At 46.5% G+C, this 12,795-nt stretch overlaps 2 protein-coding genes across 2 annotated transcripts in view; both read right to left on the bottom strand.

Moving 5' to 3' along the window:
• The window catches only part of DOK7 (docking protein 7), a 55,331-nt gene extending 51,402 nt beyond the window's left edge, over nucleotides 1–3,929 (bottom strand). The window contains 2 exon segments of the mRNA XM_064151616.1: nucleotides 3,171–3,255; nucleotides 3,258–3,929. Coding sequence (XP_064007686.1) covers nucleotides 3,171–3,255; nucleotides 3,258–3,413 — 241 coding nt within the window. The 5' untranslated portion in view covers nucleotides 3,414–3,929.
• Nucleotides 3,930–6,382: 2,453 nt separating this feature from the next.
• The window catches only part of HGFAC (HGF activator), a 47,808-nt gene continuing 41,395 nt past the window's right edge, over nucleotides 6,383–12,795 (bottom strand). The window contains exons 13-14 of the mRNA XM_064151846.1: nucleotides 11,577–11,725; nucleotides 6,383–6,967 (exon numbers count right to left, since the gene is read on the bottom strand). Coding sequence (XP_064007916.1) covers nucleotides 6,797–6,967; nucleotides 11,577–11,725 — 320 coding nt within the window. The 3' untranslated portion in view covers nucleotides 6,383–6,796. The remainder of the gene's footprint in view (nucleotides 6,968–11,576; nucleotides 11,726–12,795) is intronic.

Genomic DNA, 12,795 nt, shown 5'->3' with positions numbered 1-12,795 from the left:
GAGACGATGAGGCAGAACATAAAACATTAACACATTTCACAGTGCTCCAACACAAACCTGCTTTAGACAACTGCAGGGTCACTCTGGCCAAGTCAATGTAAGGAATTGGTTTCCTTGCCCCACCCCCCCCCCTGCTAGTTTACAGTTCTTGTTGTCAGGGAGCAAACACTGAAGGCATGTTTGAAGGGAAATCTGCAGGCTCAGAAAGTCATCTGTATTTTATGCAGTGTTTTTTTCAGGTATTCCCGAATCTAGAAAGGACTGATTCAATTCTGACCATTAGGAGGTAGGTATCCTCATCACAAACACTGAAGACCGAGAGGCTATTGTCATCTGTATTTCCATTAGAACATACTGAACCACCAATGAAATTCTTACAGTAGTTCACAGATTACTCAGCTACTAAATGGCGAGCAGTTTGCAGGGCCAAATTGTTAGTGTCAGCTCAGGTTTCCTGCTCAAATGTTACACAGTAGTCATTGCGAAATAATCATTATGCAGCACACCTTGCACTTTGCTTACTGCTTGGGGTTTTTTTAAGTACTGGCTTGTGGCTTTTGTTTTGGTTTTGATTTAACCCCTCGCCCCTTTCCCGCAGATGTTTATTACACTGTAACTACACAACAGAAGAAAGTCATTCATAAGGGACTGGAACATTTGTCTGACAAGGGAAGGCTGAAAGATCTGGGGCTACTGAGTCTGGAGAAGGTTGAGAGGGGATCTTATGAATGTTTATAAATATCTGAGGGGTGGGTGTCAAAAAGTAGGGGGAAGGCTCTTTTGTGGTGTCCCATGACATGAAGAGGGCATAGGCACAAACTGAAAGTTCCACCTCAACACCAGGGAAAACTTTATTGTAAGAGTACTGGAGCCCTGGAGCAGGCTGCCCAGAGAGGTTGTAGTAATGTTTAAAACCCATCTGGATGTGTTCCTGCATGACCTGCTCTTGGTGATCCTGCTTTGTCAGGGGCTTGTGCTTCATCTCCAGAGGTCTCTTCCAACCTTACCATTTCTATGATTCTAAGTGCCAATGTCCAGTGGAAAAAAAAATTTCACAGGCAACAAACAAATCCAAAAACTGAAGAGTGGAGAGACCTCTCCCACCTTTTGCGTTAACAAGAATGCTTCGCTTCCCCCAGGTTCCAAACACACAGCATTCAGCTGTCAATTAAATTAGTGGTCCACATCAAAGCTGCAGCACTCACAGCTTAAGCTGACCCTCACACCACAAAGGAGAAAGCCTCTACGCACTGCTTTATGAATGCTGAGGTGCGGTGCTCTGAGCCCTGACAAGCTGCCCCACGGGTCTCAGATGGGCAAAGGACTGGCAAATCTCCAAAGAGGTGAAAAATGACTGAAACACTGAACTCCCTGCTAACCAAAGCAGAGCTTAGCACGGATTCCCAACAGTTTTCATGCACCTGTTAGCAAAAACAGCTGCAACTAGGATATCTCAGCATCCTGCAATACAGTTCTGTGTAAAGAACAACTGTGTCTGAAGGCAGACGAAGAAAAAGCAAACAACTGAGTTGTTTGGTTGGGGTTTGTTTGTTTCTTTGTTGGAGGCAGTGTGGTGTTTTGTTTTGTTGTTGTTATTTTCCCCCTGGTAAACCTGGCTAGTTTTTACTAGAATAAAAATACAGATTTTGAGGAATAAATTACATCAGCATTCAACAAGTTTTCACATCTCTCCCCTTCACACTTGGCTCAGTCATGTCAGAAACCGAGGCCAATCTTCACATCAAGACACTTACTCTGGGAACAGCAGATTCAGGCAGGGAAGTTTAACAGCTATTTAGCCAAGATACAGGCATTTAAGACACTAACTGTAACAACTCCAGAATTAAGTCTGAAGACTTAATTACCACAAAGCCTTCAGCCTTCCATCAACAGCCTCAAAACGACGCCGTAAGCCATCCTGCAGCACTGCAGATTCACATTATCTGAGAGCAAGCAACATGCAGCTCCGCAAACACACACGTTTGGAGCCCGAGTGTCCTCCTTGTTAGGAATAGATGGGGAAACTCGAAACCTGCTTTCCTTGCTCCAGCAATAAAACATCACCTCTAAATAACGCTTCCAATTTCCCCCCTTAGGAGGATAGAAGCGATTTTTTGTTTTGTTTTGGGTTTGTTGTTGTTGTTTAATTGAAATTGTCATTTTACTCCTTAAATTGGAGTCAAAACAGTGATCAAAAGTTAACTGCCCAGTTCACAACGTCAGGGTTTGGGGGTTGTTGTGGGTTTTTTTTACAGCCACCCATCCACCTGAAGAAATAATAGTAGTGATAGAACCACAGAGTGGTTTAGGTTGGATGGGACCTCAAAAATCATCTACTTCCAACCCCCCTCTCCCCACCCTGCCATAGGCAGGGACACCTCCCACATCGAATGTGTTGTTTTCAGAGGTTTTTGAGCAGTTTGCATGAGTTTCTACTGTAAGTTCTTACATCGTTGTTGCAGTGCTGGGTGTGTTTCAGCGGCGTGTGGCTTCCTGTAGTATGTTTTGTGAGTCAATAAACCTTTTTTTTTCATAATAACAGTTTCTAAACACACAAAAGTCTGCATTTTGACAGGAAATAAAACCTGAAGCTTTGAAACAGCACCTTTCCCGCTGTTTTTAGCCAGCGCCTGATAACGAAGCTACAGCAAACCTTCGCTCCGCGGCGGGACGCGGCGCCCGGCGGACACACAAACGCTACCCCGCGGGCGCCAGCCTCACGGCTCGGCGTTACCTCCCGTTCCGTTCCCCACCCTCCCTGAGGGCCCAGAGCGCTTCTGCAGCCGCCCAAGCCCGCGGCCGAAGGGGCCCCCAGCCCTTCAGGGCCGCCAGAGCCAGGCCGCGAGGAGCTGCAGAGCTCCCCTCTTCGTTGTACCTCGGGGGACTGGGCAGTACCGGTTCCTATTTTGACCCTCCTGCTCCGTTGCCAGATAATTTATTGCCCGCTCCCCCGCTTAAACATAACAAAAATCATCAATTAAAAACATTAAAGAGCGAGGACAGCTTGAGAAAAGAGCCCTGCCGAGGGCGATCTAGCGGCTTCTCGCCCCAGGGGAAGCGCCACAACCGCCCTCCTGCAGGGCCCCAAACCCCAGGCCCCCGGCTGCGGGCAGAGCAGGGACGGCCGCCTCGGCGCCTGCCTCCCCCCGCCTGACGGGCCCCCTTCTTACCTGCCACGGGGGACGGCTTGCGCAGCACCACCCACCTACTCTTCCACTGCAACGAGAGGCAAAAGGAGAGCGTTAGCCAGGGCCGGAGGAGGGAGGAGTGGGCTCGCTCCCCTCCTGTGAAGCGGGGTGTCGGTCGGGGACCCCCGGCCCGCCGCGGGACCGGGCCGAAGGGGCAGCGGGAGCAGGGACCTTTTTTCCATCTCTCAACTTGACGTGACCCTCCACCACCACGGAATCCGTCATCTTCAGTCATGATTCCGGACAGCTGCGCCCGGCTCGCTGCTCCCTCCCCGCGCTCTGGCCGAGGGGTCACTTTCAAAATAGCTTTATTAGGGCCCCGCACAGGCACAGCGAGCGGCGCGGGCGAGCGGCCAACGCCGCCCGGCCCTTCCCGGCGCCCCCGGCCCCATCGAGCTGAGGGGAGAGGGTGTCCCGGGGAGTTTTTCAGTGGTCCTTCGTTGATTTTTATTATTATTATAGTTGCGGTGGGGTGTGGGTTTTTTATTCTTTTTGGAGGGTTTTAAGCGGAGAGTGTCGGAAGGGGCACAAGCCGGGACCCCCGGAGGGCAACAACCGCCTCCTCCAACCTCAACTCTCCCAGGCACGACCCCAGTGAAGAGCTGAGTGCCGCTCCCACCCCCGCGCTCCCGCTCCGGGCTTTGCAGCTGACCGCCGGGGCAGCCCTGCGGCGGGAGGCGGCGGGAAATCCCGGACCGGAGTCCTTCGTCTGGTTCCTCGGAGCGGGGCCTGGCGGACACAGACCCCTCTGCCCGGGCTCCCTCCACTCGCGGCTTCCTCACAACGCCCACGTTTCTCTTCCCAAAGTTTAATCACTGCTCCCTTTGGCTCCCTGAAGACGAACAGCGAGCTACACCGGATAAAAACACTCCCTTTTTTCCTTCTTCGCAGTGCAACTGTCGGGAGACAACCAGCCCCTTAACACCAAACCCAGAGCAGCTACAGTATCACAGTATCACCAAGGTTGAAAGAGACCTCACAGATCATCAAGTCCAACCCTTTACCACAGAGCTCAAGGCCAGACCATGGCACCAAGTGCCACGTCCAATCCTGCCTTGAACAGCCCCAGGGACGGCGACTCCACCACCTCCCCAGGCAGCCCATTCCAGTGTCCAATGACTCTCTCAGTGAAGAACTTTCTCCTCACCTCCAGCCTAAATCTCCCCTGGCGCAGCCTGAGGTTGTGTCCTCTCGTTCTGGCACTGGCCACCTGAGAGAAGAGAGCAACCTCCTCCTGGCCACAGCCACCCCTCAGGTAGTTGCAGACAGCAATAAGGTCTCCCCTGAGCCTCCTCTTCTCCAGGCTAACCAATCCCAGCTCCCTCAGCCTCTCCTCGTAGGGCTGTGCTCGAGGCCTCTCCCCAGCCTCGTTGCCCTTCTCTGGACACGCTCAAGCATCTCAATGTCCCTCCTAAACTGGGGGGCCCAGAACTGAACACAGCACTCAAGGTGTGGTCTAACCAGTGCAGAGTACAGGGGCAGAATGACCTCCCTGCTCCTGCTGACCACACCATTCCTGATGCAGGCCAGGATGCCACTGGCTCTCTTGGCCACCTGGGCACACTGCTGGCTCATGTTCAGGTGGGTATCAATCAGTACCCCCAGATCCCTCTCTGTTTGGCTGCTCTCCAGCCACTTTGTGTGGAAACCTGTTCCAGATGAATTCCTTCCGAAGAAGAATAAATATTTCCTTGGTGCTGATTTAGTGCTTGTCTTTCAACAGCAGGTACAGTCTTGTCACACAGCCACATTCATTTCACAGAGTTAAGCAAGCCAGACTCATACTGCTGATAGCCAGGAAGGCAAAACCAGTCAAGAGGAGTTTTGTTTTGGAGTCAAGGCTCCAGAGGTGGATCTCAGTTTTTTCAATCTAGTGTCTAGAGCTTCATTAAAACAAAGAAGAAAACTTCAAATCTCAGTATTCAGAGTATTCCTAACTGAAAATGACAGCTAATCTCTTATATCTATCCACTGGAAACTTCTGCAACACTTGCATGAAGCTGGGAGCACCACCAGCTGAAACTGGCCCTTGGCACAGAGCTTTTCAGATGCCTTTTCAAGCACGGAGAAGTGTTCAGTTCATTTTTCTACCATCCCTCAACCTGCTGAATAACCTACAGAGAGGGACTCCAAGGTTTAATTCTAGCTGTGTACATAACAGCCTAAGGGCAAGAAACAGAGGGTAAACGTTTTCATTAAACAGTTTGCATCACTCATCTAGATTAGCACTGTTGTATATTTGTACTGACAGAAATCCAGGTTTTGGTTATTCTTGCTCACAAAGTTTCTTTTAACTGCAGAAGCCACTTGCCACAACAGAGGCACCCATGGAGACGCTGCCAGTACTATAAAACTAAACACGTATCCGAGTGTCTAAAGCACCACTTGAAAACTCTGCACCTTAAAGCCCAGCTCTGCTTGAAACACTGGAGAGAATTCCACAATGTCCAATGTCACAGGAGAAACACATTTCACATTAACAGAGCTGACATGGCTAAAGCTTCCCTCTACTAAAAATAAAGTTGTGATTTTTCCATTCTTCTGTGTCAGGTTAGATTTTTGTTGGTGTTGAATCACTCTCTGCTAGCACAGCTGACTCCACAGCCTCTAAACAGCCATATATTGTAATCATTTCTTTAATTGTTCCCATAACAATCCCAGGGACCCTGCCAGCTAACCCTGAGGTTTACTGTGCCAGCAAAGCCTGTGCTTTACGGTGTCTCCAAATCTCCAAGGGAAATGTCAAGATGCTCCCTCAGCCACCCAGTTTAAAAACCTCTTATAAGAAATCTCCTTTCTGAAATCTTTAAACAACTGAACAGGCTGTTAGTACAGAACCTCAGACACCTTTAAAACGTTGTCAAATCGAAACAAAATATTTAGGTGAAGCGTTTCCACTGCTGTCCCCAGGGTGAGGAGCAACTCATAGGCTGCAAAAGGTCCTGACTGAAATCAGGTTTTGCATCAAGCTTGCTGGAAAATTGATTCAGCAGAGCTCTCAAGCATGTTTCTGATTTTATGGCAGTGGAACATAAAAATATGCTTAGGTGTTTGGTTGAATCAAAACCTAAACCCTCTGCTTTTTTATCCCAGAACTGATGTGTTGCAGTTACCTGAGGAGCAGCTTCGTCTACATTGCTCTATGGATGTCTCTCAACTTGAACTTCAAGAGAACACTTCTGAGGGGGAAGAAATTTCATTTTTGTTGCTCCTGCTGTTTATTTTTTTGACTCATCTCAGAATACAAGGCCAGTCTTGTATAGGTTGGTTTAAGAGATGACAAGTCCACCAGGCACAGACCCATCCAAATCACTTTTTCTTTTCATGTAAGCCATCAGGCAAACAGTTACAGATTTTGGTGCTCTGTCTCAACATGTTTATTAAACCAAATAAAGACAGTCACATGTAAGGAGCAATCCACAGCCCTAAAATCCTAGGTGGAGGAGGCTGACATCAGATGGAGTAAGCCTACTTTTGGTGGCCTGGTTTGGAATTGCTAAAAATTACCATGACAGTTTTCATACCAGCTTATAATAAAATGTTCACACCCTTTCAATGAAACCAAAAGACTCCTGAAGCCTTCTTCAGATGGTAGCAGATTTAACTCTTCAGCTGGTTTTTCGGGGGGCTATTTTCTCATTAATCCACTTGACATAGTTTGTCACCCGTGTGTATACTCCAGGTTTGTTGACTCTGCCACAGCCATCTCCCCAGCTGATAACTCCATAGAGATAAGAGATTTCATTCTCCTCACAGGCCAGAGGTCCACCAGAATCTCCCTGTGTCAAAAGAAAGCACAGATTATCTCTTTTGTAGAAATCAGTCAGGAAAAAAAGATCAGTTTGGAAAAGGTCTACAGGAAGAATGTTTATGCAGCCTCCCTGGAGGTGTTTAAGGGCACATTGGACAAGATCTTGAGCAGCATGGTCTAGTAGGAGGTGTCGGCGGTGGTGTTGGAGCTGGATGATCTTTTGAGTCCCTTCCAACCCATTCTATGTAAGATTTAAACAGAAATGAAATAATAAATGTGGAAATAGTTGACTACTGAAGTTTCATCATAGAAAGATCATAGAAAGTTTTTTGGTTCTTTAATAATACTCACCTCTAATGGCGGGGGGCTTTTCATTCCATATTGAACAGAAGTATCAAAAGACCAGAGTCTGATGAAAAAAAGCTGAAATTCCCTTAAAATCAGACTCCTAGTGAGGAGCATGATTGAGCTGGGTCATTGTTAGTGGGAAGAATCAAGTCTTGGACACTACCCACATGGGCACTGCATGAAAGGATTATGTAAAGTAGAGGCTATTTGGAGAATTTCTCGATGATGCTTATTGCAAATGTCAGGGATCACAGAAGTCCTCAAAGAAAGGTGTTGCATATGCTCATACTTTTTCATGTGACTGTGGGATGCTATAGTTTTCTGTGGCACATGGATTTTTTTCCCTGTCTGTTGCATCTGATGCTGCTGAGCATTCACCTTGTCAGTAAAACCATAAGGCAAAAATAAGACCAAACCAGTGTTTGATGACACCCAACAGCAGAGATTAATTTGGAACACTTCTGCTTACTTGCAAGTACTTAGGGAAGGGGGTGGGGAGCATTAGTATTACTCTTTGCCTGCTTTTCTGCAGATATGAGAGTGTTAGAAATGAAAAGAAAGATGTGGCTTTGAACTGGAGAAAGAAGCCACCACTCCAGTTATTTGAGATCAAGGATAGTAGGCTGAACATGAGCCAGCAGTGTGCCCAGGTGGCCAGGAGAACCAATGGCATCCTGGCCTGGCTCAGGAACAGTGTTGTCCGTAGGACAAGGGAGGTTATTCTTCCCCTGTACTCAGCACTGGTCAGGCCACACCTTGAGTCCTGTGTCCAATTTTGGGCCCCTCAATTCAAGAGAGATGTTGAGATACTGGAAGGTGTCCAGAGAAGGGCAACAAAGCTGGTGAGAAGCCTGGAACACAAATCCTATGAGGAGAGGCTGAGGGAGCTGGGGGTGTGCAGCCTGCAGAAGAGGAGGCTCAGGGCAGAGCTCATTGCTGTCTACAACTACCTGAAGGGAGGCTGTAGCCAGGTGGGGTTGGTCTTTTCTGCCAGGCAACCAGCAATAGAACAAGGGGACACAGTCTCAAGTTGTGCCAGGGAGGTCTAGGCTGGATATTAGGAGGAAGTTGTTGGCAGAGAGAGTGATTAGCATTGGAATGGGCTGCCCAGGGAGGTGGTGGAGTCACCATCCCTGGAGGTGTTCAAGAAAAGCCTCAATGAGGCACTTAGTGCCATGGTCTAGTTAGCTGGATAGGGCTGCGTGCTAGGTTGGACTGGATGCTCTTGGGGGTGTCTTCCAAACTGGTTCATTCTATCATTCTATGGTTTTTCCCTATATGAAAAGAAAATCCCTGGAGAATCATATTGGCAGGACAATTGTGTTGCCTTTGTAACAGGAGATTTCTATGAGAAGTGTGATGGTTTGGGGGTTACCCCACCCCCCCACACTTTTGAATTTGCCCCAGCTAACTCAGACGGACCCTGGGAATATAGATGAAGCAATTTATTTACAGCTAGCAGAATTTACAAGCAGCTATTTACAATATTTACAGTTATATACAATTATATACAGAAATATACAAAAGGATAAACAATATAAAAGCACAACTCCCCTCCCAGAAACCTGAGTCCCCAGGAGGGGCTCTCAAACCACCCCAACACCTTCCCCCGGCCCTCTCAACCTTACCCCAGTTCTCAGGAAGAAGAGAGGTGCAGCCAAGAGGTTAGGGAGCAAGGTTAGTAGGAGCAGGGTTAATGAGATGTGACCAGGTCTAAGGCAAAAGCAAGAGTGAGAAACAAAATGGAGAAAAAGTCTTTCTTCTTCCCAGAGTTCTCAGTGTGACTGTGAGAGAAGTAGACACAATTGTATCACAGTATCACAGTATCACAGTATCACCAAGGTTGGAAGAGACCTCACAGATCATCAAGTCCAACCCTTTACCACAGTGCCCAAGGCTAGACCATGGCACCAAGTGCCACATCCAACCTTGCCTTGAACTGTTTTCATTTCACTGCCCGTTATCTAGTTCTTCTACCAAAACATTCCAGCTTGCTTCAAACTAGCACAAGAAGTGAAGTCTTGCATCTGAGACTGAGACCAATTTAATTCTCAGAGCCCTGCTTATTTCTCCACAACTCGGCTCACTGATTTCCATATCAGTGCAATGATTTATTTAGTACTTTTATAAATAAATAAATGTGTAAGTTTCCAAGACAATCTTGTAAAAACAATCAAGCAGAACGTATTATCTGCTTGCTGCTTCTCGGTCTTGAAATATTTTTGTATGTAACAGATGGTTTATAGTTTAATTTCCTAAGCATACATTAAGAAAGCTCAGGGAACAGCTACGTTTGTTGTGGCATTAAGAGGTCTACACTCTTTTTCTTCAGACCACACTGTGAGTATGGCAACAGGAGAAAAAAAAACAAAAAACACTTAAAAAAAATTATTAATTCACCAATAATGATTTTATGTCACGAGCACTGTTGTTCAGCAACATCTGTGACTCTAAATCACAGCTTCTCAGACTCTGCAACTCTCTCCAGAACATTTATTTTATGTTTATTTTATAGAATCAGTCAAGGTTGGAAGGGACCACAAGGATCATCTAGTTCCAACTCCCCTTGCATGGGCAGGGACACCTCACACTAGATCAGGCTGTCTAGAGCCTCATTCAGCCTGGCCTTAAATGCTTCCAGGGAAGAGGCTTCAACCACCTCCCTGGGCAACCCATTCCAGGCTCTCACCACCCTCATGGTGAAGAACCATTTGTCTCTGCTCAGCTCCTCTCTCCTTCCTTCCACTGTCTTCCTTCTTCCTCTCACTCCTCATCAAATCCCATTTTCCAGGGCAAGGAGCAAGGACCAGCTATGATGTTGTGTCTTCTATGTATACTTCCTGGGTGAGCAAAACTGAGCAAGCAAAGTGGCTTCTAGTTCTCTGGCTAGTACAGACATTTGCAGCAAATAACTGCAACCAGCTCTCAGCTCTGGACTGGAAAATTTGAGCCACTGCTGGCTGCTGCCATTTCATTCCTGACGCCTTTCTTTGGGCTTTTTATGATCTCTATAGGGGTTCCAGTTCCAGCACACCATATAGGATCATAGAATCAACCAGGTTGGAAGAGACCTCCAACATCATCCAGTTCAACCTAGCACCCAGCCCTATCCATTCAGCTAGGCCATGGCACTAAGTGCCTCATCCAGGTTTTACTTGAACACCCCCAGGGATGGTGACTCCACCACCTCCCTGGGCAGCCCATTCCAATGCCAATCACTCTCTCTGCCAACAACTTCCTCCTAACATCCAGCCTAGACCTCCCTCAGCACAACTTGAGACTGTCCCTCCTTGTTCTGTTGCTGGTTGTCTGGGAGAAGAGACCAACCCCACCTGGCTACAGCCTCCCTTCAGGTAGTTGTAGACAGTAATAAGATCACCCCTAAGCCACCTCTTCTGCAGGCTGCACACCCCCAGCTCCCTCAGCCTCTCCTCACAGGGCTGTGCTCCAGGCCTCTCACCAGCTTCTTTGCTTTACTTAATCACACTGCCAACTATTAGCTATGTGCTGCCTATTCCCAAATTCATGCTACTAGAACGTAACCCTCCTACTTCAAAATGAACTGGAGATAAACTCTGAAGGTTTATGTAAGAAATAATCTGAGCCCTGATTTGAGAAATTAGTCTCATCTATCACCACAACAATTCTGCATCTTTATTCAGAGCCAGGATGTGACATGATTCAAACAGATACCAAAGTAGTAAGAACATGAGGTCATTCCATGAAGGACTGAAGCCAGGAAACACAATCTCCAATTGACTGCTGTTCTACACCATTAAACCCCATCCACTAAAAAGTGATGTCTGCTCCTTCCTCCTCAAAACCTCACCACTGCTCCCCACCTCCTACCCAAGTATCCTTATTTCAGTTCAGGCAGCATCTGAGGGATTTGGCTCCACACAGGTACACACAGCACATCTCTGCCAGCTGGCCAGCCAACCATTGCCATCACACTGCAGCCTCAGCCAACAGCTAAAGCAACTCACCCTCTGGTGCATAGCCACCATCTTTTGTCAAGGTAGGAGGAATACAACATTCTGGCAGGGTTTTGCCCTTCTGTAGAACTTAACTGACACTGAATAGGTTAAAAGAAAATGGATGTGGAAGCAAACAGTGCAGCTACATAAGTTTCTTTTCTTTGGGAATGCTTCATCAGGAAGATTTCTTTAGGAACATTTTCTTTTCCTTTGGGAACACTGTAATGTCAAAAGTAAGCACTGTAATACTGCAACATTTCTGGCAATAACAGACATTGATATTCTTTGCCTAGAGGTGACTCACAACATTACCTGACAGGCATCAGATTTGCTGTCGAAGTAGCCAGCACAGAACATATTTTCAGTCATTTCTGTTCCATAAATCTCAGGGCTTCTGCACTTCTCCTCGGAGATAATTGGAATCAGTGTTTCTTGCAGGACATTGGAATAGCCAGAGATGTCTTTTAAAATTCCCAGAGAGGAAAAGAGAGTCATTTTTATGGATGGTGAAGAGTGTCAGAGAGAAACACAATGCACAATACAATTTATACATCTCTTAGTCCTATTCCTGTTGTGAATCTCTTTAAAAGATAATAATTTTCCCAATGACCAAATCACTTTTTGCTCCTTCAGCCAGAATCCATGCCCTTTAAAATAACAATATATTGTGTTCAGATACTGACAGAATCCACTTTGGATTCCTTTATTGCCCAGAGACTGAGGAAAATCTCCCCTCTTTCTGGATGTGATATTAAATTATTGATTCATCAAAGGCCCCATCACATATATATATATATTTTTTGCCTTTACACTACACATTTAGACCAAAAGAACATCTTCTCATCCTAAATCTCTTAGCAAAATGAGGCAGACATCCTTCTCTACACAGGTCTCTGCCATTGCCATATCAAAGCAGTTTGACCAAGGCTTATAACCCAGAAATTCTTCATCTAAAAAGATGTGATGGATTCTACACAGGTCTCTGCCATTGCCATATCAAAGCAGTTTGACCAAGGCTTGTAACCCAGAAATTCTTCATCTTAAAAGATGTGATGGGTTCTACACAGGTCTCTGCCATTGCCATATCAAAGCAGTTTGACCAAGGCTTGTAACCCAGAAATTCTTCATCCAAATTGATGAAGTAGGATTTTCTACCTTACTGAGGAAACCATCTTCTAGCCCAAAGTCTATCCAGCCTTCTGCTGAAGATGTTTCTGTAATTTCTCCCTGGCAAATGTAAAAATATCCTCCACAGCAGACTGGTAAATTGATTGTGTTTGGTTTGCAGCCTTTGGTATCTGCTTTGGGAAACCAGGGAATAGGATTCACTTGACTAAGGTGTCAAGTTGTTGTCACCTACAGCTAAACTACTTAGTCCCCTCGAGTCCACAGAGATCTGGCTAGCTCATGGCTTATTTCACCCTAAACCAGACACAAATAGTTGGTCAAGGCAACCATGCTCCAGATCTGAAGGACTATAAAGGAAGCCCCAGGATGACCATTTCAAATTGTAAATCTTGTAAACATCTAA

This window comes from Pogoniulus pusillus, chromosome 11, assembly GCF_015220805.1.
Source record: "Pogoniulus pusillus isolate bPogPus1 chromosome 11, bPogPus1.pri, whole genome shotgun sequence".
NCBI lineage: Eukaryota > Metazoa > Chordata > Aves > Piciformes > Lybiidae > Pogoniulus > Pogoniulus pusillus.
The sequence above is the reverse complement of the archived record's forward strand: the minus strand, read 5'-3'. Positions and strand labels throughout refer to the sequence as shown.